General features: G+C 38.6%; 1 protein-coding gene across 4 annotated transcripts in view; it reads left to right on the top strand.

Moving 5' to 3' along the window:
• The window catches only part of MYO5A (myosin VA), a 199,002-nt gene that overhangs the window by 76,797 nt on the left and 94,289 nt on the right, over window positions 1-27,916 (top strand). For all 4 annotated transcript variants that reach the window (XM_072738571.1, XM_072738570.1, XM_072738569.1 and 1 more), the window contains exons 5-9: window positions 9,442-9,598; window positions 14,738-14,881; window positions 17,466-17,547; window positions 17,901-18,008; window positions 19,782-19,888. In XM_072738571.1, coding sequence (XP_072594672.1) covers window positions 9,442-9,598; window positions 14,738-14,881; window positions 17,466-17,547; window positions 17,901-18,008; window positions 19,782-19,888 — 598 coding nt within the window. The remainder of the gene's footprint in view (window positions 1-9,441; window positions 9,599-14,737; window positions 14,882-17,465; window positions 17,548-17,900; window positions 18,009-19,781; window positions 19,889-27,916) is intronic.

The following is a 27,916-nucleotide window of genomic DNA, read 5'->3' as shown; positions in this document are numbered from 1 at the left end:
TTTAAGAAAGAATGGACAGAGGCTTGCTTATGTGAGGGTATGAGAGAAAAAGAGAATCAGAGATGGCGGCAAGGTATTTGGTCTGAGCACCTGAAAGATGGGAGTTGCTGTTTATTGAGACAGAAGACATTGAAGGAAGAGCAGGTTGTATACGTGGGTTGGAGTATGGGAGAAGAAAGAGTTGGAGTTTCATTTTAGTTATCTATCCTCTAAGCAAAGCTGACACAAGTGATTCTTCCCCAGTAAATTTCTTGGAAACCAGGAGATGTATGTGATGTCCTTCATAGATCTCTGCACTAACCTTGGTTAAGCCATCTAACCTCTTTATAATATTATTTTCCCCAACAAGGGAAAAATAATACCTGTCATGCATACTTCACAGGTGAAAATTATACTAGATATTAAACATAAAAGCACTCTGGGGACGCTTGGTTGGGTCAGTGGTTGAGCCTCTGCATTTGGGTCAGGTCATGGTCCTGGGATCCAGTCCTGCATAGAGCTCCTTGCAGTGAGCCTGATTCTCCCTCTGCCTATGTCTCTGACTCTGTGTGTCTCTCATGAATAAATAATTAAAATCTTAAAATAAAAATAAAAGCATTCTGAACAGCATAACATAGAGACTTATTGAATCACTATGTTGTACACCTGAAATGAATATATGAATATATATGAAATATATAAATATGAATATAACATCTTAAGTAAAAAATTTGAAAAGTATGCAGTTTTAAAAATGCTAAGTATTTAAATATAGGCTGTTACTGTCCTCAGTCATTGTTACGAAGTCTTATGTCTGCATTCTCTTTTCATCCACTTTAGCCTCTCATCTGGTTTATTATTCTTGACTGCTTATTGCTAGGGCTTTTCTTAGGGTGACTCCTTCTTTTATTTGGCTAGGCAGTCTCTGAATGCTTCACTGTGCTGAGGCTCATTGGCCTGCTGGCTGTTATAGATTATAAAATCTCTCCTGCTACCAACAGTGAGTTGGCTGCCCCGTGGTACCGAGTATCCCATTTATGCAAATAGACTTGAAGATTACTTCAATATCTACTACTTGATGAGGATTTTTATGCATGATATATAAAGGTGGATTAACTTCTATTAATTAATAGCTAGAATGTTTAGATGCCTATTGTGTGCAAGCATGGTGTCAGGCATGTTACCTCTAATTTTCATTATATCCCTGGGAGCAGACATCATCACCTGTGCTTTACAGGTGAGGAAACTGAGGAAAATAACTTGTTCAGGTTATTATGCTAATAAATAGTATCTGGGAGCTGAGATGTAGTTGTAGCTTTGAGAGTCCAAATCTTTTCTTCTTTGTCATTTCTTTTTCTTTTTTTCAACCATATTCCCCTATTCTGAGACATCTATTCCCTCAAATTAACATTGCATACTTATATTTATGCACATTTTATTCAGCCTAGACTGTGCTCTTTTATCCTTATTTATTTATTATTTATTTTCCATGACTCCACTAAGTTTTACTTTGAGACTACCTCGGCACCTGGTATATGATTGTTCTTTAGAATTCTTCAAAATATGAATTTGGCACTTAATGGATGCTAGCTATCCCATAAGGTTGTCGAAGGAATAAACCATAGTAAATATAAGTCTATAAAAGTTCTAAACATATATAACTGGGTATTTCTGTTATGGCATCTTTATTTTAATCTTACAGGCTCCTTAGTGATAGAACAGAGAAGTCAATTTGACCTGAGAAGATTTGATAGTCATGTGACCACTTCCTCAGCAGGAACTGACTGGCCTTTAGCATGTATCTCTAGGGAACGTTTCTTTTCATTTCCTGAATAGTCTCTCTGCCTCTCTAAAGCACAGCTTTCACCAGTCTGCCAGCACATTGTTTTATAGGAAATATTTAACTTGAAAAATAATACTAAATATTGTCATTGTGAATTTATTATCTAATGTCCACTTTAGAATTTAAATTTTTTCTTCTTGAATGGATGGAGCTAGAGAGTATAATGCTTAGCAAGATAAGTCAGAGGAAGACAGTTGCCATATGCTTTCACTCATATGTGGAATTTAAGAAATAAAGAAAAATAAAGAGGAAAAGAAGAGAGAAAGACAAAGCAAGAAACAGAATCTTAACTATATAGAGAACAAATGGATGGTTACCAGAGGGGTGGGGGTAGGGAAATGGGTTAAATAGGTGATGGAGATTAAGGAGTAAATTTGTGATGAGCACAGGGTGATGTATAGAACTGTTGAATCACTATATCATACACCTGAAACTAACACTGTGCGTTAACTAACTGGAATTAAAATAAAAACTAAAAATCTTTTCTTCTTGAGATTGATCAAAAGCAGAAATCATGAAAACACAGCATAGCAGCTTGATTTTGATGAGTGATAATGATGTAGAAAAACTTAATGTCTCTTAACAAAAGAGATAGGGATTACAGTCTCAAGTGAAGCCACATTTTTAAGTCATCACAGTAAAAACACAGCTTTTGAAGAAAGCCTTTTATCACATGAACTTAATATTTTTTCCTTTTAACAAGGGATCAAATAGGGAGAAGCAATGCTGGATTTCAGATTGATTGCAAAAAAGTAAAACTCTAGATTTTGTTTCATGCAAACATGTTCACTTATAAACTAAATACTAGATGTAGGTGCTTGTATGCTTAAGTAAGGTAAACAGCAGCACCCAGTAGGTGGTTATCAGAGAGTCAATATCAACATGGGTCGGGTGGCCTGGGTGGCTCAGCGGTTTAGTGCCACCTTCGGCCCACGGTGTGATACTGGAGACCTGGGATCAAGTCCCATGTGGGCTCCCTGCATGGAGCCTGCTTGTCCCTCTCTCTGTGTCTCTGCTTCTCTCTCTCTCTCTCTCTCTCTCTCTCTGTGTGTGTGTGTGTCTCTCGTGAATAAATAAGTAAATAAAATCTTTAAAAAAATACATCAACATGGGTGGAAATTTAAATTGTGTTCCACATGAGTCAGATCTGAGATTGGCATTACTTAGTTTAATCATGAATGACCAGGATGTGAATGAAAAGTATGCTCATTAAATTTGCAGGGAGCAAGTTGATGGTCTTAGAAAATATGAATAGTATTCGGTATGACTATGATGAGCTAGAGAGATCACATTTTTTTTAAACGGTAAAGTTCAGAAGGAAAATCTGTAAAAGAATACACCTGATGCAAAATAAAAACTTAGTAGGTATAAGAAAAGGCTGGATAGAACAAATAGATACAGATAGAGAGACTGAATATATACAGGTACTAAGAACCAAAGGAGGAAAATGGACTAAAGTGTAACTCCTTGCTTTCATCAACCTAGAGCAGATATTCTGTTCTTGAATAATTTTTTCCTGATGTTTCAGGTGCCTCTACATAGTTTAGTTCCTAGTGCATTCTTCCCATACAACCTAGTTTTCTCCTTATCATCATGTAAAAATCAATGAAAGCATCACCTTTTCAAGAAAGCATTTCCTGACATCTCTTCCTCACATCTACCAATTCCATATCCTTCCTTGTTTCATAGTATCCTGGTTAGACCTCCTTTTTAAGCAATTACTTCACTCCATTTTTAACTTTACTTTCAGTCTCTTTCAATAGGCTATGACCTCAGAGTCTTTTGTCTTCATAAAATGGTAGGTACGTTGTGACTGTTCATTACATGTTGAATGAATGAATGAAGCCATATTTTTAGGTGGGGGCTTTTAGTTCACATCAGAGCCTCTGGAACCACCATTGATAAAACAGGTCAGAAGGGCTTACCTCCAAGGCACCCAGTATCCAGGTATTTAGGATTACTGGAGGGACGCCTGAGTGGCTCAGCGGTTGAGCGTCTGCCTTTGGCTCAAGGCGTGATCCTGAAGTTCCAGGATCGAGTCCCATATCGGGCTCCCTGCATGGAGCCTGCTTCTCCCTCTACCTATCTCTGCTTCTCTTTCTGTGTCTCTCATGAATACATCAATAAAATCTTTAAAAAAAAAAAAAAAAGGATTACTGTAGATGCCCTTGAGAGAATTGGCCAGAAATCATAAATGTTTGGTTCATGTGTCCTTAAGATGGTCTGTTCATGATGAAGAGTAGAGAATCTGATCTGTTGATCTGTTCATGATGAAGAGTAGAGAATCTCTCTTCTTTAACTTGGTTTTATCAGGCTTTTGAAATGATAGCTATATCCCAAAAGTAATATAAGTTCTTTCTTGTAATATAAGAAAAGAACACCTGAAGGAGTATAAATATTGGCTGATCAGATAAGCAAAATTTCAAAGAACAGTAAATTATTATTTATATATATGTAATCATCTAAAGCTCACAGATCAAATGAATAGAAGATCGTAGACTCTGGTATTCATCTTGAACCATAAATTAATTTTTTTTAATTCAAGTATAATTAACATACAGTACTAGATTAGTTTTAGGTTTACAATATAATGATTTCGACAATTCTGGACATTACTCAGTGCTCATTATGATAAGTGTACTATTAATCCCCTTCACCTATTTAACCCCCACCGACCTCCCCTCTTGTATTCACCATTTTGTTCTCTGTATTTAAAAGTAAGTTTTTCTGTTTGTCTTTATTCCTTTGTTCCTTTTTATTTTGTTTCCTGAATTCCACATGTGAACGAAATCATGGTACTTGTCTTTCTCTGATTGATTTATTTCACTTAGCATTATGCCTTTTAAGTCCATCCATGTTGCAAATGGCAAGATCCTGTTCTTTTTATGGCTGAGTAACATTCCATTGTGTATATATACTGCATCTTTATTCATTCATCTGTGGATGGGCATTTGGGTTATTTCCATAACTTGGCTATTATAAATAATGCTGCAATAAGCATAGGAGTAAATATATCTATTTATTTACATCTGTCTGTCTCTTTTCAAATTAGTGTTTTCATTTTCTTTGGTTAAATATCCAGTAGTGGAGTTTTTGGGTGATTCTATTTTTAACTTTTTGAGGAACTCCATATTTCTTTCCACAAATGAAAACCATACCAGATAGCGTCCTCACCAATGATACATGAAGGTTCCTTTTCTTCTACATCCTTGCCAATGCTTATTTCTTGTGTTTTTGATTTTAGCCATTCTGACAAGTGTAAGGTGATATTTCATTGTATTTTTTTTTAGACTTTATTAATGAGAGAAAAAGAGAGACAGAGGCAGGGGGAGAAGCAGGCTCCCTTTGGAGAGCCTGATGCGGGACTTGATCCCAGGACCCCAAGGATAATGACCTGAGCCAAAGGCAGATGCTCAACCACTGTGCCACCCAGGTGCCCCTCTCACTGTAGTTTTGATTTACATTTCCCTGATGATGATGATGATAAGCATATTTTCACTTGTCTGTTGACCATCTGGATGTCTTCATTGAAAAAAAAAATGTCTATTTGTGGCTTCTGACCATTTTTAAATTAGATTATTTGGAGGGTTTTGGTGGTGAGTTGTGTAAGTTCTTTAAATAATTTCTATATTAACCCCTTATTGGATATATCACTTGCAAATCTCTTCTTTCCTTCAATAGGTTGTCTTTTTTGTTTTGTTGTGCAAAAGTTTTTTCTTTTGACAAATAAAAATTGTTTAATTTTGCTTTTGTTTCCCCTGCCAAAGGAGGCATATCTAGAAAAATATTTTTAAGGCTGATGTCATAGGGATTATTGCTTATGCTCTCTTCTAGAAATTTTCGGGCTTCAGGTCTCACATTTAAGTCTTTAATCCATTTTGAATTTATTTTTGTGTGTAATATAAGCAAGTGTGAACCATAAAATTTTTATCCTAGTTGTTTTTCTGTTTTCTCCTCATCTTTGTCATACTCTTTTTGTTCTGCCTTTGTGTGTCTTTATTATCTGTTGTCCTTCTCTCATCTGTGTCTCTGCTTGGCTCCCCATTTCCAACTATCTCTGCTCTTGTTCTGTCTTTTTGGCATTTCTTCCTATGGCTACGTAGAACTGGAAAACATTTTGAAGATTTTATTGTAGCTTTTTATGAAATCTTTTAATAAAGATTTCTACTTCCCGGGCAGCTCCGGTGGCGCAGCGGTTTAGCGCCGCCTGCAGCCTGGGGTGTGGTCCTGGAGACCCGGGATCAAGTCCCACATCGGGCTCCCTGAATGGAGCCTGCTCCTCCCTCTGCCTCTCTCTCTCTCTCTCTCTCTCTCTCTCTCTCTGAATAAATAAATAAAATCTGAAAAAAAAATAAAAAAAGATTTCTGCTTCCTATGTTTGAGCTAAAAGCACGTGAATTGATTATTTTACATTTTTACTCTTTATAACCCTTTATTGATTTTGGCCATCTTAAATTCAGGAGTCCTCCAGAGGAGAAATGTTGCCCATTTCAAATATGGCCACTCAAGACCACCTGAGTATCTGTGGGCCTGTCCTTTTCCAATTGTTCTTGGTTCCAAGAGTTTACCCTGGCTTAGAGTGCAAACTATTGTCCATCCAGCATCTGAAAAATCAATTCCAGAGTTAGACATTTAGATTGTAATACTTTAGAATTTGAGTAGGACTTTGGGTACTATTTAATCTTAAAGATGAGAAAACTGTGGAGCAGAGAGGTCATACAAACTACTCAAAGCTGTGTAGTCTTTAATATTTTTCTTCTTCCATATATCATAGGAAAGGGCTATATGAATTTTTATATTTTTTGATACAACATCTTGATATTAAGACTTGAAATAGCCTTTTAAAGGTGGTACAGTGTTGTTTTTTAAAAGATTTTATTTTATTTATTTGAGACAGAGAGAACATGAATGCAGAGAGAAGGGCAGAGGGAGAGGAAGAGCAAGAACCTGACTCCCCACTGAGCAGTGAACCCACTGTGGAGCTTGATCCCAGAACGCACTGTGGGGCTCAATGCCTGAGATCATGACCTGGGCTGAAGGCAGACACATAAGTGACTGAGCCACCCAGGCGCCTAAGGGCAGCACAATTTAAATACTGGTTCCCATTAATATTTCCATCAGACTAGTGGAAGTCTCCTTACGTCTTTTGCTGTTGGAAGGAGTGGTGTTACACAGGGCATAGTGACAGAACTGATCATGCAGGAATTAGGAAGAGATGATTTTTTTTAATCATTTGGTAGAAGGGAATCCAAAACTACTGATCACTGTTTGATTAATATATAGAAAAAGGTGAATTCTGAGGACTTTTTTATTTGAGTGATTTTATTTATTTGAGTGAGAGAAAGAGAACATGAGTGAGGTGAGGGGCAGAGGGAAAAAGCAGACTCCTTACTAAGCAGGGAGCCCAATATGGGGTTCAATCCTGGGACCCTGTGATCTTGGCCTGAGCCAAAGGCAGATACTCAACTGACTGAGCCAACCAGGCACCCTTCAGAGGATGTTTTAAATTACTAAAAGAAAGGACACTGGCACCACAATAAAAACTATTTTATTAGACAATTTATGTTTTAATTAGCTATGAATGAACAGAGGCAATGGGAGTGTCCAGTTCTGTTGAGAAATTCAAATAAAAAGAAAATGAGAGTGTAAGTATGAGGAGGTTGTTTCATAAAAACAAGGATTATGTGCAAGCTTGTACTATAAAATTTAAACACTCCTTAGTGTGTCACCTAGGTCCTCCTCATTTTCCCCACAATATTAGAGTCAGAGTGTCAGGAGCAGGCTACTGTATACTCCCACATATTTTTCAAGATCTAGTTAACCTTCATTTCTCAAGGGAAAAAGAAAGTCCTAAATTTCTACTTTGGAAATTTATTGCCAAGTACTGTGGATTCTACTACTTTGGTATCTCTTAAAGCTATCTACTGCTCTCAATCAGGACAGCGACAACCTTTGTTAAAACTTTCATAATTTTTCATCTGGACCCTCGCCACTCATACTCCACATTGCTGCCAGACTGATTTTACTAATTGGGTTGTATTATTTTCTGTTTAAAACTCTATTACCTATTAATAGACACTTTGTTACCTTGAGGTAAACTTCACATTCCTTAACATCTCATGTAAGAACTTTATGATCAGGTTCTTGGTCATCTGTACAACCTGAACTGTCACTATTCCATGTTCCATCCATGGATGGATGACCAATATAGAATAACCTCCCCATCTTGTGGTCTTAGAGGATAATTCCACTAAAAACCTTTGAGGTCATCCTGATCCAGTCTCTGTAAATTAAGGGCACAAATGATACCACTTTTATGTATGTTTTATTGTTCAGTTATTTTGATGAAAAGCCAATTGCTGGTTCCATCTCAGGCAGTAGCAATTTCCTACTTCTGTCCTGCTAGAAATCATAGTCAAAGCAGAGAGATTTAGGAATGTCTGGGTGGCTCAGTTGGTTAAGCATCTACCTTCGGCTCAAATCATGATCCTGGGGTCCTTGATCAAGCCCCAGGTCAGACTCCCTGCTCAGTGGGGAGCCTACTTCTCCCTCTCCCTCTGCCCTGGACCTGTGCTTGCTCTCTCTCTACTGTTCTCTTTCCCTCTCAAATAAATAAATAAATAATTTAAAAGTAAAGCAGATTTAATCTTAGGCTAGTTTGCTCATTGAAATTCTATTTACTTGTAAGCAATATATATTTATTGAGCATTTGTGATGTGTCAGGCTCTGCACTAGGTGCTGGATATTAAATATAAAGATGATTTAGGGGTCACCTGGAAGGCTCAGCGGGTTAAGTGCCCTGCCTTTGATTCAGGTCATGATCCCAGAGTTCCGGGATTGAGCCCCATATCAGGCTCCCTGCTCAGTGGGGAATCTGTTTCTTCCTCTCCATCTGCCTCTCCCCCTCCTGCCCCTTGTTTACCCTTTCTCTCAAATAAATTAATAAAATCTTTATTATTTTTTAATAAAATATTTAATAAAAAAAGATGACTTAGGTCTTATCCTCAAAGAAATGATAGTCCTGTAAACAAGTGTATCACTTAGAGTTTTTGAGTCATTGTGTTAATGAATTAAAGATGGAATAGTAGATAGTCTTTGAGTTCTGACATATTTGAACAAGTCAGCCAACAAATACACGAACCATTTCTTTTCTGCTAATGAAGATACTTTCAGTAGGAGCTGGAGTTTGTGGAAGGCATGACTTTATGGGCTGTTAACTACTAGATAATTTATCATTTTATTTCAATAGGATTTTCTTTTGAATGCCTTAACTGTGGCTCCTTTCTTTTTTGAGGTGGTTGACAACAGTACTGTAATATACCAGAATTATTGTCTAGAAATTAAATAATGTGTTTGAGATATATACACACAAAAATTCAGAGACTTCCTATTATAGATTCATCCTTAGATGTAACACTAATTTGATGCTTGATATCTTCTTTTCCCTGTCCATTGCTAGTTTGCAAGAAGTTATTTTTATTAGGAAATATCATTCCACATTGCTTCAGGTATGAACCAGAAGAAATTCACCATGGCTCACTGATGAGAACACAGAGGAAATAGTGTTAGTCACATTCAGGAGTGGACAGCACTGTTAGTTACTCTTCTTTGTTTTACAGAGATGAACGAAATCAGTCCATCATTGTAAGTGGAGAGTCTGGGGCAGGAAAAACAGTCTCAGCTAAGTATGCCATGAGATACTTTGCAACTGTAAGTGGTTCTGCCAGTGAAGCCAATGTTGAAGAAAAGGTCTTGGCCTCCAACCCCATCATGGAGGTAAGACAGCAGCAGCCATGGCCTTCTTAACTATATTCTCTTAAGAAACCTACTCAAAAAAATACTGAAACAGTATATATTGTCAAAAGTCTGAGCTCTCCCAACCACTAAAAGTAAGAAAATACCTCTCCGCATATTAGTAAGAAGACAACTATGAAAAGTAGAAAGGCAGTAAGGTGCACATTTGAGTAAAGCCCAGCTATGGAAGCATCTACTTAATTCCATAATCCTGCATTTTTAACCTACCACTGAATTGTCTCCAAATAACTGACAGTGGTACTTCATTTCTTAGTTTCTATTCTCCCAGTTAATTGACTCACATCTATTATTCCTTATACTAGAAGTATGTTCCTCATTTCCCCCTAGTTCTGAGTTCATAGGATTCACTAAAGCATGATGAGTTTTATTATCCCTCTGCCCACATTTCATTTTCTATACTTAGTACAACCTGTTGAGCTGTACGTTTCTATCTTTTTTTCCCCCAGATTTGAACTGTAGGCTTAAATCATGATCTTGTAAACATTTTTCTTCTTGTTTCTGTGGAGCACATCACACAGCTTTAGGTTAGAAAAAGGAATTCAGTAGCTATAAATTCCATGTGAAAGGAAGGACTATGAAAGGATGTCCTTTCAAAAGTAAAATATGTATACAAAGTGGAAATGTTTTTGTGAAAATTTGAGTACTTCAGGATTTGTAACTTGAGAATTATTTGTCTATTAACATGCTTTTAGAAAAGTCACATTTTTCTAAATAGTCCTGTTAAATGGAGAAAAGTAATTCTCATTAATAATGGAGAGAAATTATTTTGGAGAGGGAGAAACAAACCATTCTTATTAAAAATTCAAGTCAGCATTTTTTATTCCTGTGTTTTTCCTTTGTCAAGCCTTATTTGTCCCCCAAACACAGACGGAGTTTAGAACTGGCCTGGTGCACCTGTGATACAAGTGGTTTTTGCAATAATCAGCCCAGAGGTAATTGTGCCTGGTTTGCAGTGCCGTGTGTGACACTTCAGAACAGAGTGTTGTGATCCGTTGCCTGCAGGGCTTCCCTCCAGAGCAGTAGGACTTCTGTTCTTGGGACCGAGAGGACAGGATTTGCTGGGGAAGTTAAGAGGCTGCCTGGGCTAGGTGCTCTGGAAAGAGAACTGGAGAAGTTTTCTAAAATAGCATAGACTGGGGGAAACAGAGGTTTGTGCTAAAAAGAGTAGTCAACATTTTAAGCAAATATTAAGATTTTGAAACAATTCAACGTACAGATATAGTGCTGGAATCCAGTGTTAGCATTGGGGAAATCTAATCTGTACAGCCAGTTTGGGTTTTGGGTCAGAAAACAACAGGACTTGGCTTTGCTTCCTACCATTAGATTGACTATTTTTGGTCACAACGACAAATTCTCTGTATTTGGCAATAGTTTAGTTAATTCTTTGTCCCTAATATTAGAATATTCCAGTCTAGGTTGTGATGGCATCAGGGAATCCCACCTCTTCTAACCCTGGACCATAGAATAATGTAAGCCTGGAATGAACCTTATAGAATGTCTAGTAGAATATTTTATGACCTTACTATATTCTCATTCAAAAAATAACTACCTTGGTTTTTCTACAATACAGATTTTAGTTGTGTTCGTAGGAGAGATTAAAATGGCCAAAATACTAGTTTTTAATATGTAGGTATAAGGAATTTACCTTATTTTCTAGGATAAACAAAAAAAGATAAAGGTATCAGTTGTGCTTAGCTACTCCCTTCTATATTGTTGTATAGTTTTTCTACAGGAATTTGGATTAAGAAAATTTGACAAAGAGAGAACTAATTTTTTTTTTTAAAGATTTTATTTATTTGAGAGAGAGTGTGCATGAGCACTTTGGCGGGGAGGGGGGGCACAAGGAGAGGGAGAAGCACACTCCCTGCTGAGCAAGTAGCTAGGTATGGGGCTCCATCCCAGGACCTCGAGATCATGACCTGAGCCAAAGGTTACTGCTTAACCAACTGAGCCACCCAGGCACCCCGAGAACTAATTTTCAATAACCACAAATGAGAGCATCCCAATTTGAAAGATTAAAATGGAATCAGGGAGGCACCTGGGTGGCTTCATGGTTGAGCATCTGCTTTTGGCTCAGGTTGTGATCCCGAGGTCCTGGGATTAAGTTCCGGCATTAGGTTCCTCACTGGAAGCCTGCTTCTCCCTCTGCCTATGTCTCTTGTCTCTGCCTCTTTCTCTGTGTCTCTCATGAATAAATAAATAAAATCTTAAAAAAAAATAGAATTGGGAACTGAAGAATGGTGACAAAGGGTTTTCAGTTATAGGAAGAAGACATGGATGAAATACTGAGTATGTGGCCTAGAATGTTTGTGACTTTAAACCTGCCTCAAGACTGTGTCTCTATATCAGAGTCCTTTACTGTTTTGTCCAGAATGACATGTCTGGGTTTCCAGTGATCTGAAACTCCTCCCTAGATAATAAGCATCCTACACAGTTAACATCACAGCCTAGTAGTTAATGGAATCTGTACACAGTCCTTTAGAAAGCAAGATCCTCATCCTTAGCAAAGGTTCCTTTTGCAAAATATGAATGATGCACAGGTAAATGATTCTTTTTTGCTCATTTTATCATGTTTTCCTCTTCCCCTTTTCCTCTAGGAAATTTTCATCCAAAGATGGAGACAGGGAAAGATTCTTGGGGCATAGTAGTTTTAATAGTTCTTTAATAACCATAGTTAAAGACTTTTATCTCCTTTTAGTAAAGAATAACTCACACAACACTTCACTGAAATCAATAGTAATATCAAGACCACAAAACTTTTCATTAACAATTACTTGCTAATTGAAATGAAAATAGCATCAAGGGAGCCTGTTGTAAATATAGTACTTATAAGGCAGAGAGAGCAATTAGGGAGAATGGACAAAAAGTATTGTTTATGTGTAGAACCTTCTTTCCTTATCAGGTTCAAGGCTTATAATCATATAATTCTAGTTTTGAAAAGGAATCTAGAGCTTATCTATATTTTAAAAAATGTTTTATTTATTTATTCATGAGAGACACACAGAGAGAGGTAGAGACAGAGGCAGAGGGAGAAGCAGGCTCCATGCAGGGAGCCTGATATGGGACTCGATCCCGGAACTTCAGGATCACGCCCTGAGCCAAAAGCAGATGCTCAACTGCTGAGCCACCCAAGCATCTGCCTAGAGTCATTTAAACTAATCAGTATTCAATTGGAGGCACTGCTCCTCAGAGGATGAAATGTTGCCAAGATGGTAGAAGGGCCTGGTCTAATACCCAGGTATTTGCTCCTTCTACCATTCTTTGCTCTATATGTAAATACCTTTTACTCAAAGACAGAGAGGAGGGTCTGTTTCAACCTTGGCCTACTCATTGTTGCTTCTTACAGGGTGTAGTATTGTTTTGGCAGCTCAACCACTCTGACCTCCACTCTTGAGTAGATAGGAAAGGGGTGGCATATGGAAGGTGGAATAGAGTCAGGAGGGAGGAGAAGCTGTGGCCTGCCTTTGCTAGCTTGCTTACTTGCTGGCAGGAAGGTACTCAGGACAATGCCTGATAAACCCTTGGTGACTATTATTGCCACAATTACTACATCTTTTTCATCTGCTCTTTGACAGAATATTCTGTGTTGAAAGAAAACCTTGTACTTTAATTTCCTTTTCTAGATAAAAATAATTGGAATATATGGAGACTTTATGTTGTACTTTTTGTCATATAAAGAACGGGAATTGGGATGCCTGGGTGGTTCAGCGGTTAAGCATCTGCCTTCGGCCTGGGGTGTGATCCTGGAGACCTGGGATCGAGTCCCACATCAGGCTCCCTGCATGAAGCCTGCTTCTCCTTCTCCCTATGTCTCTGCCTCTCTCTCTCTCTCTCTCTCTCTCTCTGTCTCTCATGAATAAATAAATAAAATCTTAAAAAAAAAAAAAGAACGGGATTATCTAAGTAAATGTATTGTTAAATTGTCTAAGGCTACATTACTCTTACTTTGCTGGGAGGATAGCTTTCTGTCATTCTTTCCATTTAAAATGTTAATCTGAAATGTAGCAGTGTTCTCACTGCCAGAGCAAAATAGGACAATACCTGCCCTGTATTTCAGAGAATGAAATATACTTTCTTTGATCAGAGGATCTGATAGTTGATTTTCTTGTGGCTGTGTTATTACTGTTTTTCATCACTTATGTTTGCTTATCTTTTTTTTTTTTTTAACACTCCAGAGCATTTTCCTGTCTTTCTCTCTGCTGTGGTTTCAATATAGTTCAATATACTAGTCCTAATTGTCTGGAGCTTTGCACAAGTAAATTATAGTAATCTTATGTATAATGTTTCATTAAACATTTAATACAATATATTATATGACTACTTGCTTCTCTACACCATGTTTTTTCTTTGCCTTGGAAGAAAAATTTCTAGATGGCTGTTACCTAAGTCAATAAGTAGTATATACATTATTTAATTTTTAAAAGTATATAAAAAATGTACCAGAAAGTTACATTCTCTGAAATCTATAGCAGATGTTTTACAAGTTAGACACAGCTATCAAAATCCAAAGGCAAATTTTACTATGTCTAGTTTTTGAAAATGGCTTTGACCTGAGCGGCAACTTACTAAGATTCTGCTAACCCAACTGGGCCTTTGTTGTCACAGGATAAGATGATAGAAACTTCTAGCTAAAGAGATTCAACACCAAACAACATTTCCATAAAGACATTTCTTTGTTTTAACCAGCTTATTTACATAAAACAGGCTGAGTTCTCAGGAAATGCAAACCCGAGTGTGTAACTAAGAGGACTTATGCTTCGGCAGTCCTGTCCATTTCCTTTTTTATTGACCTGAATGAGTGTGTTCCAATACCACAAACACTGTGAAAATATCCCAGCCACTGGTCTCAGATTTACTGTGTCTGAAGATAGTTTGTGTGAGAATAAGAAGGCAGATATGAACTATTAGTGGGTAACTGTGTGGTTGTACAGTGGGCAAAGCATACACTGGTGCCTGCAGGGGCAAGATTGGTTCTCTTCTTAAAAGAATCAGTTTTAAAGTGCTGTGTTACATTGTGTCCTTTCTCTCCCTGAACAGACTCTGTAAATGTCATGTCATGTCATGAACTGTACTTCTAAAATATTTTTTTCCCCTTCTTAGTCCATTGGAAATGCTAAGACAACCAGGAATGATAATAGCAGTCGTTTTGGGAAGTATATTGAAATTGGTTTTGATAAGAGATATCGAATCATTGGTGCCAATATGAGAACTTACCTTTTAGAGAAATCCAGAGTGGTGTTCCAGGTAAGCCGGGCGGGTACACATACATATTTGTGTTAGATTGTCATGTAATTCCAGAGCTCATGCTTGCTGGTATGTATTTTATTTGCAGATACTCTTGAGCATATTATGACAGTATTGCTACAGACTGCATTTGGACAGAAATACATAAACTGGTACCTGTCAGAGGCAGAGCAGTATCTATTAGACTGATAATCTATGGGAATGGGCACTGGTTTAGGTTTAATGGTTTTGACTTTTTCCTGCAGATTGTCGTAGAAAAAACTTAGTTAAAAAGAGGTGCTGTTTGTTTTTTTGAGATTGTATTTATTTATTTTAGAAAGTGTACATGAGTAGGGGGAGGGGCAGGAGAGAGAAAATGCCAAGCAGATTCAGTGCTGTGCACAGGATGACATGAATCTCCATCCCACAACCCTGAGATCATGATCTGAGCCAAAACCAAGAGTCGGATGTCTAACTGACTGTGCCACCTAGGCAACCTAAGAGGTGTTACTAGTTTAGTCTTAACTCTCGTATTTCCCAGTTGATAGGGAAGACATTGGGTCATGTGTTTCAGTGAGCTACAGTTTGAACTTAGTTACTTGTCTTCTTTTCTTCTTTCTCCTCTCTTAGAATCTTATTATTATTTAGGGATCCCTGGGTGGCGCAGCGGTTTGGCGCCTGCCTTTGGCCCAGGGCGCGATCCTGGAGACCCGGGATCGAATCCCACGTCAGGCTCCCGGTGCATGGAGCCTGCTTCTCCCTCTGCCTGTGTCTCTGCCTCTCTCTCTCTCTGTGTGACTGTCATAAATAAATAAAAATTTAAAAAAAAAGAATCTTATTATTATTTAGATAGAATAATGTAATGAAGATAAATAATCTCCTTTTCCAGACATAAGGTTCTGTTGAGCATCAAACCTGACCTTCAGGCCACACTGTTCTTTAGTCAACTAAATACACTGCAGAATTCAAGGATATGATTGGTGGAGTATAGGGATTCAGTTTTGTATGAACAATATTATTACAGTTGCATTTTTAAAGTATGTATGTGGAAAAGGACTGTCAGAAAATACTGTTATGAAAAAAAAAGAAAATACTGTTATGTTAAAATTGTACATGATTTATTTTTTCTTAAGATTTTATTTATTTATTCATGAGAGACAGAGAGAGAGGCAGGAGACATAGGCAGAAGGAGAAGCAGGCTCTATTGTAGGAAGCCTGATATGGGGCTTGATCCCAGGACCCCAGGATCACGCCCTGAACTGAAGGCAGACACTCAACTGCTGAGCCACCCAGGCATCCTAACGTTTGTGGATCTCTTACAAACAACCACAGTAGATGATCTGATCTGACATATGGCAAAGATAGAATATTCTTTTTCATATAAAGTGTTAGGAAGACCATGAACCTGAGTGGTACTCTGAGAAAATACTGAGTACAGGTTTATCCCCCTTTCCAGAAGTAGATTGGTCCTATGAAACCTTTTATAGGGTGAAATGGTATAAAGTGAGGAAAAACATTACCATTAATTTATATGAGAAAGTTTCTGAGCATCCTCAGACCCCAAAAATAACCTCCCTTAGGTTTTTCTTATACCTTAGGATACATCTTGCTAACAGATACCCGAAATAAGTCAAGATGAAGCACAGATGCTCACAGACACAGTTGAAAGCTATGGCAGCTTGATGTGAAGATGTGGTCTCATGGTTGCTGCTGGGGGTGTCCTGCCTCTGTAGTGGCTTTCCGCAAAATAAACACTAAACACTATTTTTTGCTTTTCTTTAAAAAATACTCTCTGGATTTCTTTTGGTTAGCAAAACAGGTACTAATGTAAGCCTTTTGCTAGAATGACATGGTATAATGCAAACTTCAGAAAAGCAGGGGAGGGCAGCCAGGTGGCTCAGCCATTTAGCGCCGCCTTCAGCCTGGGGTGTGATCCTGGAGACCTGGGATCGAGTCCCATGTCAGGCTCCCTGCTTGGAGCCTGCTTCTCCCTCTGCCTTTGTCTCTGCCTCTCTCTCTCTCTCTTTCTCTCTCTCTCTATCTGTGTGTCTCTCATGAATAAATAAATAAAATTAAAAAAAAAAGAAAAGCAGGGGATACCTGTATTTCAAAAACATGGTTTTAATTTTCCCCAAGGGTAATCATTTATGACAGTGGCATATATCAAGCTGTTCTTTACTTCAAAAGCATCATTATTAGATATTTTTTGTTAAATGTGACTAGCAGGTACACATTCATATATATATTTGCACATAGCTAATAAATCATAAGATGATAAACCTGTATTAGAAAATTTGGGAAGGGACAACTTCTTGCATCAAGATAATTAAATATTTATTTTATGGAGGTGCCTGAGTGGCTCAGTTGGTTAAGTGTCTGACTCTTGATTTCGGCTTAGGTCATGATCAGGGTTGTGGGATCCAACTCCAAGTCAGGCTCTTGCTCAGTGGGGAGTCTGCTTGCAATTTTTCTCCCTCTGCCCCTCCCCCTGCTTTTTTTCCTCTCTCTTTCTCAAATAAATAAATCTTTAAAAAATTATTTTACGATTGAATTTTCTGAGTTTTAGGTTAAAATGCTATAATTGAAAACTCTTCTTATTTCAAAGGCAGAAGAGGAGAGAAACTATCATATCTTCTATCAGCTTTGTGCTTCAGCAAAGTTACCTGAATTTAAAATGCTGCGATTAGGTATGAATATGGTATTAGATTTATCGTTCTGATACTGCTTTCTGTTAATCCCTGAGTTCATAAACCTATTAAAAAGAAGATTATCTCATGCTAAGATATTTATAAATAAAATGATAAGAAGTCTACAGTTGGCTTCATGATAACCTAGGGATGGGGACGGGGTGAATAGCTGCATACATGGAGCAAAATTGACCATGAGTTGAGTTTAAGATGACTGATGAGTACTCAGGCAGTCGAACTCCAGACTCAGTACACTTGACTGTGCTATCACTGCCTCTACATTAGAGTGAACGTAAGGGTAGAAGCCAAGGCTTTTTCATAGACTGCAAATCTTTTATTTTCATTAATTGTAGGAAATGCAGATAACTTCCATTACACGAAGCAGGGTGGCAGTCCCGTGATTGAAGGAGTTGATGATACCAAGGAGATGGCACATACCAGGCAGGCGTGCACTTTGCTAGGTAACATAATTTTATTTTGGAGCTCTTATGAGCAGTAGTTCTCTGATTCAAGCAATCTTTGGAATGTTAGCTCAGCTTTGTATTACTTGGTGAGTGTTGGGAGATTGAACGTTCATTCTTTATAAAACACCTGTGGACAGCAAATGAACATGATGTTTTATTTTGGGGTGATGGGAACTATTGTAAAATCAGTTTGTAGTAATGGTTGTACAACTAATCACTGAATTGTACTTAAATCAGGTGAACTTTATGATGTGCAAATCATCCTTCAGTAAAGCTGTTTAAAACAAATGGGGGTCTTAGGGGAGGTAGAACTAATTGTAATTTTTTTGTTTAAATTTTCACAAAAATCTGAAACCTGAGGCTGAATGAAATGGGTTCCTGAACAAGCTCACATTTTGTAGGGTTTTGCTTTTTTTTTTTTTGACTTTTGTTTTTTGTTCGTTTGTTTATTTGTTTTGGTCTTTTGTCGTTGGGAAATATGGTTGAGCTGGTGTAGTGACAAAACATTGTATTACATGTATATTTTTCGACTGTTTTAAAAATGGCTCAGATGTCACTGTCTAATTTCTGAGATTTAAAAAATATGGGGTCTACAGACAAGTAAATCAGTCTTTAGAACTGCAGTGTACAACTTTTAGTGGCGAATTATTTATTTTAACAACCTCAAAATATAAATAACTAAAAGCATGTGATGGTATTTTGATAAGTACTATGAGTTGAGTTAATTTAATTTAAAAGCATTGCTATATAGAATATGGTCCAGGACCATAATGAAGCTTGCAAAAATTCAGAAACTTACGTTTTATCTCAGACCTACTGAATCAGAATCTGTATATTAACATGATCCACTGGTGATTCATTTGCACATTAAGTTTAAAAAATACTGCTATACTTCTAGGGCTAAATATATTTGTAAATAGAAAATTACAAATTTGAAAAGCCATAATTAGGAGATAGGAAAAACATTCATTATTAGATCAACTTTCAATTATCCTGTATATGATTACATATTTGGAAATAATTTTACTATTTTTACTTCCACATAATTATATCTAATATTCAGGAAATTCTTACCTTGTTGAAAAATGAAGCCAGATCTGATAAAACACCAAGGGCTGTACAGCTTTCTCATACTGCCTCATCCTTTAGTTGCTGCTCCAATACTGCATTTCAGTATTCCCTCATCAGGCTGAGTATAACACGAGCCCAAACACTTCTAATCTTGCGAACTCTTTAATTTACACTTGGTCTGTAGTTAGAAGAAGTATTTAAAATAATCTGACTTAAAATAGCCTTATTGGGCGATAGCTTGCATTTGGAATAGCAAAAATAGAAAAGGTTATAATGTTAAGAAAATACTTAAATCCAGTGTATGATAATGATGATAATTTGTTTAGCATTTATTATGTGTCCCATAGTGTGCTAAGTATATTGCATGACTACATGCATTTTCTTATTAATGTTCATGGATGCCTTTGGAGACAGTCACTACTCTCCTCATATCTCAAAACTGAAACATAAAAGGGTGATGTTACCTAACCAGATGAGATGGCAGGTCAGAAGCAAGCCAGCCCTTGAGCCCAGTTCTTGCAACCCATGCTCCCAATCACGATGCTGCCTTGTTTTATGTGTTAATGTCAACAAAGATGAATGTTGTTAACTGTGGCATGTACCATCTGCACATCTGGCAATATTCAAGAGTTAACAACAGGTTTAAAATTGTCTCCTGTAATAGTTTGTAATCACTTGTTCATTTTTCTGTTGTTTCAGGAATTAGTGAATCTTATCAGATGGGAATTTTCCGAATACTTGCTGGCATCCTTCACTTAGGCAATGTTGCATTTACATCTCGGGATTCAGATAGCTGCACAATACCTGTAAGTTAGAATGTGCTTAGTGTGATAGCTTGTATTTCAGTTTTGTTGATTCTTTAAGGAAGCAGTATATTTGAAGTTTCTCTACTAACATTATCAGATAAATTATCCCAAGTAGAATCTTGAACTGAAGGTAAAAAAATATGGATGCTAATCCCTGGTGCAGAGTGATTGTGTGTGTTAGGGGTAAGAGAGAAGAGAGAACTTGGATACACGTCTGGTCCATATGAACAGAGGTGGGAAGTATTTAATATGAAACTTGTATTGGGGCCATCTAGGGAGGAGGGTTCGTTTGGCCCATGGCACAAGTACCAACTATTGAAAACTTTGTGTTTTCAGCTATGGAGTTGTAATATGGCTTAAAATTTATTGAAACAACTATTAGCAGTTGTTACTCTTGAGAAGAAGAACTAGATGGCTAGGGGCTTGGGTATATTCACTAAGATTTGCATATTCTTGCATGAATAGCGATAACTGCACACTGAGAATTAAAACCCAATTCCATATGAAATGTTTGTTTAAATTGTAACAAAACCTGGTAGTCTCAGATTGTCCTCATTGGCCATTTATGATTTGCAATATTTTGCTGATCACCATCATCAAATATAACAAGCACATGCATATGCATGCGCACACATATATACATACATATATAGGTATTTTTAAACTTTATTAGAGTGGAAGAAGTTTTAATGTAATTCTTTTTCCATCCTGCTTCCTCAAGATTGTGATAGGAAAGTCTTAAGATTTGTTTCAAAAGAAAAAAAAAGATTTATGTTTCATTCTTCAGATATCCAAGTTGATATTTAGCAGATCTACATGTAGATTAATTTGTGACTGACTTAAATTTGTATAAATGAGATGTTAGTTTTGAAATGCACATTTCAGTCTCTGCCTGGATTCAATCCCTACTTTACTGTTTAATCTCACTGTATTTTTGGGTGAATTACTTAGCTTCTCTGAACCTCACTTTCCTTGTCTGTAAAAGGAGACTTTCTTTTCCAGCAATTTTCTTTTTTTCTCTTTTCTTTTTTTTTTTTTGTTAATATTTATTTCGATTACATGTGAAATGACACTAATTTTGATATATTGGGATAATTTAATAAGTATAAGCTTCTCTAATTATCATTTTAGTGTAATCCCCAAAATATTTGACATATGGTCTTTACATTGTAATATTGTTTATTTCATCAAATTTGATATTTAAGTTGTAATTCTGTTTATTTCATCAAATTTCCTACCATTATTATTAAAGTGTAATTTTTATTCTGATTACCGTTTGCATCTTTACCCTTTGATCCACGTGCTAGTCCCACCATTGTGTTATGTGAGATGGGGATGTCTCAGGGTGGTCTGCAAATAGAATAACAACGGTGACAGCACAAACCAAAGCATGTCATTCCAACTCAACCATACTGGTAATACAGAGACCTCAATATTGCTCAGGCACCCATTCCAGAAAACTAGGACTCTACCTTTTCCCTTCCCTACTCTCTAGCCAACATTCCTACAATTCTGCCTCTTAAATTACTCTTAAATTTGTTTCTTCCTCTGCACGTAAATCCCTACTATCTTGGCAAAACCCCTTATTATCTATCCTGGAATTACTGCAGTGTCCATGGCTTGGGTCCCAAATTCCAATCCCCCTTGTCCTACTACTTATTTTTCAGATGTGGACCAACCGGTTTTTTTTTCCTTTTTATTATTTATTTATTTATTTATTTTTTAAACAAATTTATTTTTTATTGGTGTTCAATTTACCAACATACAGAATAACACCCAGTGCTCATCCCGTCAAGTGCCCCCCTCAGTGCCCGTCACCCATTCACCCCCACCCCCCGCCCTCCTCCCCTTCCACCACCCCTAGTTCGTTTCCCAGAGTTAGGAGTCTTTATGTTCTGTCTCCCTTTCTGATATTTCCCACACATTTCTTCTCCCTTCCCTTCTGTTCCCTTTCACTATTATTTATATTCCCCAAATGAATGAGAACATAGAATGTTTGTCCTTCTCCGATTGACTTACTTCACTCAGCATAATACCCTCCAGTTCCATCCACGTTGAAGCAAATGGTGGGTATTTGTCATTTCTAATGGCTGAGTAATATTCCATTGTATACATAAACCACATCTTCTTTATCCATTCATCTTTTGATGGACACCGAGGCACCTTCCACAGTTTGGATATTGTGGACATTGCTACTATAAACATCGGGGTGCAGGTGTCCCGGCGTTTCATTGCATCTGTATCTTTGGGGTAAATCCCCAACAGTGCAATTGCTGGGTCGTAGGGCAGGTCTATTTTTAACTCTTTGAGGAACCTCCACACAGTTTTCCAGAGTGGCTGCACCAGTTCATATTCCCACCAACAGTATAAGAGGGTTCCCTTTTCTCCGTATCCTCTCCAACATTTGTGGTTTCCTGCCTTGTTAATTTTCCCCATTCTCACTGGTGTGAGGTGGTATCTCATTGTGGTTTTGATTTGTATTTCCCTGATGGCAAGTGATGCAGAGCATTTTCTCATGTGCGTGTTGGCCATGTCTATGTCTTCCTCTGTGAGATTTCTGTTCATGTCTTTTGCCCATTTCATGATTGGATTGTTTGTTTCTTTGGTGTTGAGTTTAATAAGTTCCTTATAGATCTTGGAAACTAGCCCTTTATCTGATATGTCATTTGCAAATATCTTCTCCCATTCTGTAGGTTGTCTTTTAGTTTTGTTGACTGTATGCTTTGCTGTGCAAAAGCTTCTTATCTTGATGAAGTCCCAATAGTTCATTTTTGCTTTTGTTTCTTTTGCCTTCATGGATGTATCTTGCAAGAAGTTACTATGGCCGAGTTCAAAAAGGGTGTTGCCTGTGTTCTCCCCTAGGATTTTGATGGAATCTTGTCTCACATTTAGATCTTTCATCCATTTTGAGTTTATCTTTGCGTATGGTGCAAGAGAGTGGTCTAGTTTCATTCTCTGCATGTGGATGTTCAATTTTCCCAACACCATTTATTGAAGAGACTATCTTTCTTCCAGTGGATAGTCTTTCCTCCTCTATCGAATATTAGTTGACCATAAAGTTCAGGGTCCACTTCTGGGTTCTCTATTCTGTTCCATTGATCTGTGTGTCTGTTTTTGTGCCAGTACCACACTGTCTTGATGACCACAGCTTTGTAGTACAGCCTGAAATCTGGCATTGTGATGCCTCCAGATATGGTTTTCTTTTTTAAAATTCCCCTGGCTATTCGGGGTCTTTTCTGATTCCACACAAATCTTAAAATAATTTTTTCTAACTCTCTGAAGAAAGTCCATGGTATTTTGATAGGGATTGCATTAAACGTGTAAATTGCCCTGCGTAACATTGACATTTTCACAATATTAATTCTGCCAATCCATGAGCATGGAATATTTTTCCATCTCTTTGTGTCTTCCTCAATTTCTTTCAGAAGTGTTCTATAGTTTTTAGGGTATAGATCCTTTACCTCTTTGGTTAGGTTTATTCCTAGGTATCTTTTTTTTTTTTTAATTTTTATTTATGATAGTCAGAGAGAGAGAGAGAGAGGCAGAGACACAGGCAGAGGGAGAAGCAGGCTCCATGCACCAGGAGCCCGATGTGGGATTCGATCCCGGGTCTCCCGGATCGCGCCCTGGGCCAAAGGCAGGCGCCAAACCGCTGCGCCACCCAGGAATCCCCTATTCCTAGGTATCTTATGCTTTTGGGTGCAATTGTAAATGGGATTGACTCTTCAATTTCTCTTTCTTCAGTCTCATTCTTAGTGTATAGAAATGCCACTGACTTCTGGGCATTGATTTTGTATCCTGCCACGCTACCAAATTGCTGTATGAGTTTTAGCAATCTTGGGGTGGAGGCTTTTGGGTTTTCTAGGTACAGTATCATGTCATCGGCGAAGAGGGAGAGTTTGACTTCTTCTTTGCCAATTTGAATGCCTTTAATGTCTTTTTGTTGTCTGATTGCTGAGGCTAGGACTTCCAGTACTATGTTGAATAGCAGTGGTGAGAGTGGACATCCCTGTCCTGTTCCTGATCTTAGGGGAAAGGCTCCCAGTGCTTCCCCATTGAGAATGGTATTTGCTGTGGGCTTTTCGTAGATGGCTTTTAAGATGTTGAGGAATGTTCCCTCTATCCCTACACTCTGAAGAGTTTTTTGATCAGGAATGGATGCTGTATTTTGTCAAATGCTTTCTCTGCATCTAATGAGAGGATCATATGGTTCTTGGTTTTTCTCTTGCTGATATGATGAATCACATTGATTGTTTTACAAGTGTTGAACCAGCCTTATGTCCCAGGGATAAATCCTACTTGGTCATGGTGAATAATTTTCTTAATGTACTGTTGGATCCTATTGGCTAGTATCTTGTTGAGAATTTTTGCATCCATGTTCATCAGGGATATTGGTCTGTAATTCTCCTTTTTGGTGGGGTCTTTGTCTGGTTTTGGAATTAGGTTATGCTGGCCTCATAGAACGAATTTGGAAGTACTCCATCTTTGTCTTTCCAAACAGCTTTAGTAGAATAGGTATGGTTTCTTCTTTAAACGTTTGATAGAATTCCCCTGGGAAGCCATCTGGCCCTGGACTTTTGTGTCTTGGGAGGTTTTTGATGACTGCTTCAATTTCCTCCCTGGTTATTGGCATGTTCAGGTTTTCTATTTCTTCCTGTTCCAGTTTTGGTAGTTTGTGGCTTTCCAGGAATGCGTCCATTTCTTCTAGATTGCCTAACTTATTGGCGTATAGCTGTTCATAATATGTTTTTAAAATCGTTTGTATTTCCTTGGTGTTGGTAGTGATCTCTCCTTTCTCATTCATAATTTTATTAATTTGAGTCTTATCTCTCTTCTTTTTAATAAGGCTGGCTAATGGTTTATCTATCTTATTAATTCTTTCAAAGAACCAACTCCTGGTTCTGTTGATCTGTTCCACAGTTCTTCTGGTCTCGATTTCGTTGAGTTCTGCTCGAATCTTTATTAACTCTCTTCTTCTCCTGGGTGTAGGTCTATTTGCTGTTTTTTTCTCTAGCTCCTTTATGTGTAAGGTTAGCTTTTGTATTTGAGTTCTTTCCAGTTTTTGAATGGATGCTTGTATTGCGATGTATTTCCCCCTTAGGACTGCTTTTGCTGCATCCCAAAGGTTTTGAACGGTTGTATCTTCATTCTCATTAGTTTCCATGAATCTTTTTAATTCTTCCTTAATTTCCTGGTTGACCCTTTCATCTTTTAGCAGGATGGTCCTTAACCTCCACGTGTTTGAGGTCCTTCCAAACTTCTTGTTGTGATTTAGTTCTAATTTCAAGGCATTATGGTCTGAGAATATGCAGGGGACGATCCCAATGTTTTGGTATCAGTTCAGACCCGATTTGTGACCCAGTATGTGGTCTATTCTGGAGAAAGTTCCATGTGCACTTGAGAAGAATGTGTATTCAGTTGAGTTTGGATGTAAATTCTGTAGATATCTGTGAAATCCATCTGGTCCAGTGTATCATTTAAAGCTCTCGTTTCTTTGGAGATGTTGTGCTTAGAAGACCTATCAAGTATACAAAGAGCTAGATTGAAGTCACCAAGTATAAGTGTATTATTATCTAAGTATGTCTTAACTTTGGTTATTAATTGATTGATATATTCGGCAGCTCCCACATTCGGGGCATATATATTGAGGATTGTTAAGTCCTCTTGTTGGATAGATCCTTTAAGTATGATATAGTGTCCGTCTTCGTCTCTCACTACAGTCTTCGGGGTAAATTTTAGTTTATCTGAAATTTAAACTACCCCTGCTTTCTTTTGAGGACCATTTGAATGGTAAATGGTTCTCCAACCTTTTATTATCAGGCTGTAGGTGTCTTTCTGTCTAAAATGAGTCTTTTGTAGACAGCAAATAGATGGGTCCTGCTTTTTTATCCAGTCTGAGACCCTGTGCCTTTTGATGGGGTCATTAAGCCCGTTCACGTTCAGAGTTACTATTGAGAGATATCAGTTTAGTGTCACCATGATATCTATTCAGTCCTTGTTTTTGTGGATTGTTCCACTGAACTTCTTCTTAAAGGGGAATTTTAAGAGTCCCCCTTAAAATTTCTTGCAGAGCTGGTTTGGAGGTCACACATTCTTTCAGTTCCTGCATGTCTTGGAAGCTCTTTATCTCTCCTTCCATTTTGAATGAGAGCCTTGCTGGATAAAGTATTCTTGGTTGCATGTTCTTCTCATTTAGGACCCTGAATATATCCTGCCAGCCCTTTCTGGCCTGCCAGGTCTCTGTGGAGAGGTCTGCTGTTACCCTAATACTCCTCCCCATAAAAGTCAGGGATTTCTTGTCTCTTGCTGCTTTAAGGATCTTCTCTTTATCTTTGGAATTTGCAAGCTTCACCATTAAATGTCAAGGTGTTGAACGGTTTTTATTGATTTTAGGGGGGTATCTCTCTATTTCCTGGATCTGAATGCCTGTTTCCCTTCCCAGATTAGGAAAGTTTTCAGCTATGATTTGTTCAAATACATATTCTGGCCCTCTGTCCCTTTCGGTGCCCTCGGGAACCCCTTTTAAATGTAGGTTTTTCTTCCTCAGGCTGTCGTTTATTTCCCTTAATCTATCTTCATGGTCTTTTAATTGTTTGTCTCTTTTTTCCTCAGTTTCCCTCTTTGCCATCAACTTGTCTTCTGTGTCACTCACTCGTTCTTCCACCTCGTTAAGCCTCGTTATTAGGACTTCTAGTTTGGATTGCATCTCATTTAATTGATTTTTAATTTCTGCCTGATTAGCTCTAAATTCTGCAGTCATGAAGTCTTTTGAGTCCTTTATGCTTTTTTCTAGAGCCACCAGTAGCTTTATAATAGTGCTTCTGAACTGGCTTTCTGACATTGAATTGTAATCCAGATTTTGTAACTCTGTGGGAGAGAGGACTGTTTCTGATTCTTTCTTTTGAGGTGAGGTTTTCCTTCTAGTCATTTTGCTCAGTGCAGAGTGGCCAAAAGCAAGTTGTATTGGGAAAAGGAGAAAAAGAGAGGAGAGAAAGAAGGAAAGAAAAGAGAAAAGGAAAAAAGGAAGAAAAAAAGAAAAAAAAGAGAAAGAAAAAGAAAGAACAGGAAAAAAAAGGGTGGGGGAAGGAAACAAAGCAAAAAGCAAAAAACAACAGCAACAACAACAAAAAACCATGGGGGAGTATCTTCTGATTCTGTATACTTTAAATCCCTTGACTTCCTCTGGAACTTGTCCTTCTAGCTGGTCTTCTGGGGGAGGGGCCTGTTGTGCTGATTTTCAGGTGTTAGCACTTGGGGGAGCTGCTCTACCCCTGCCTGGTGCAGGGCTCAGTGGGGTTGTTTACCCCGTGAGGCCCTAGGAGGAACAACTGCAGTGGCGGTGCCCAGCTCTGGAGCCCTGGAGTCAGCCCCCACAGTAACTACAGAGCTCCCCGTCTGCAGGGGCCTGGAGGTTCCAGGGCGGGGCCGCTGATCTGCTCAGCTCGGGGCAGGAGTGTCCTTGCTGTCCTGGGCCCTCCCGGCCTCTGCCTGTCCCCGGGGGGAGGCCGGATCCTGGCTGTATCCCGGCACCCAGTGCTCCCGGGCCTGCGCTGTTGGATTCCCGCTCCGGCCGGGCAGCGCCCCCCCCCCCTCCCGCACGGAGCCTTTTCCTCTGCCGGAGCCGCCTTCGAGCTGCTTCCGGAGCCGCGCAGCCCCCTCCGCGGAGCCGCCGCCCGAGCCCCTCCGAGCTGCTCCGGGTCCCGCCGTGCGCTGCAGCCCTTAGGGAGCTCGGCGCACTCTCCGGGGCGCAGTTCCTCTGTTACTGTCCCCGGGAGCCCGAGGGCATCCCCGCCTTTCTGGGGATCCTGCTCCAATTCCCCAGGAGGCCTTTCCGCGGGGAAGGTCGGTGCAGCTCCTGCTCCTCCGGGCCGGGGCTCTCCTGTCCTGGGGACACTCGCCCCGGCCTCAGCCCGGCTCCTCGCGGGGCCCCTCCCCCTTGGAGGTCTTTTGTGTCTTTATTTCTTTTTCCCCGTCTTCCTACCTTGATAGAAGCGCGAACTCTTCTCACTGTAGCGTTCCAGCTGTTCT

The sequence above is a fragment of the Vulpes vulpes genome, chromosome 15 (assembly GCF_048418805.1).
Source record: "Vulpes vulpes isolate BD-2025 chromosome 15, VulVul3, whole genome shotgun sequence".
In the NCBI taxonomy this organism is placed as follows: Eukaryota; Metazoa; Chordata; class Mammalia; order Carnivora; family Canidae; genus Vulpes; species Vulpes vulpes.
Note: the sequence above shows the minus strand (reverse complement) of the source record. Positions and strands in the feature narration are given on the sequence as shown.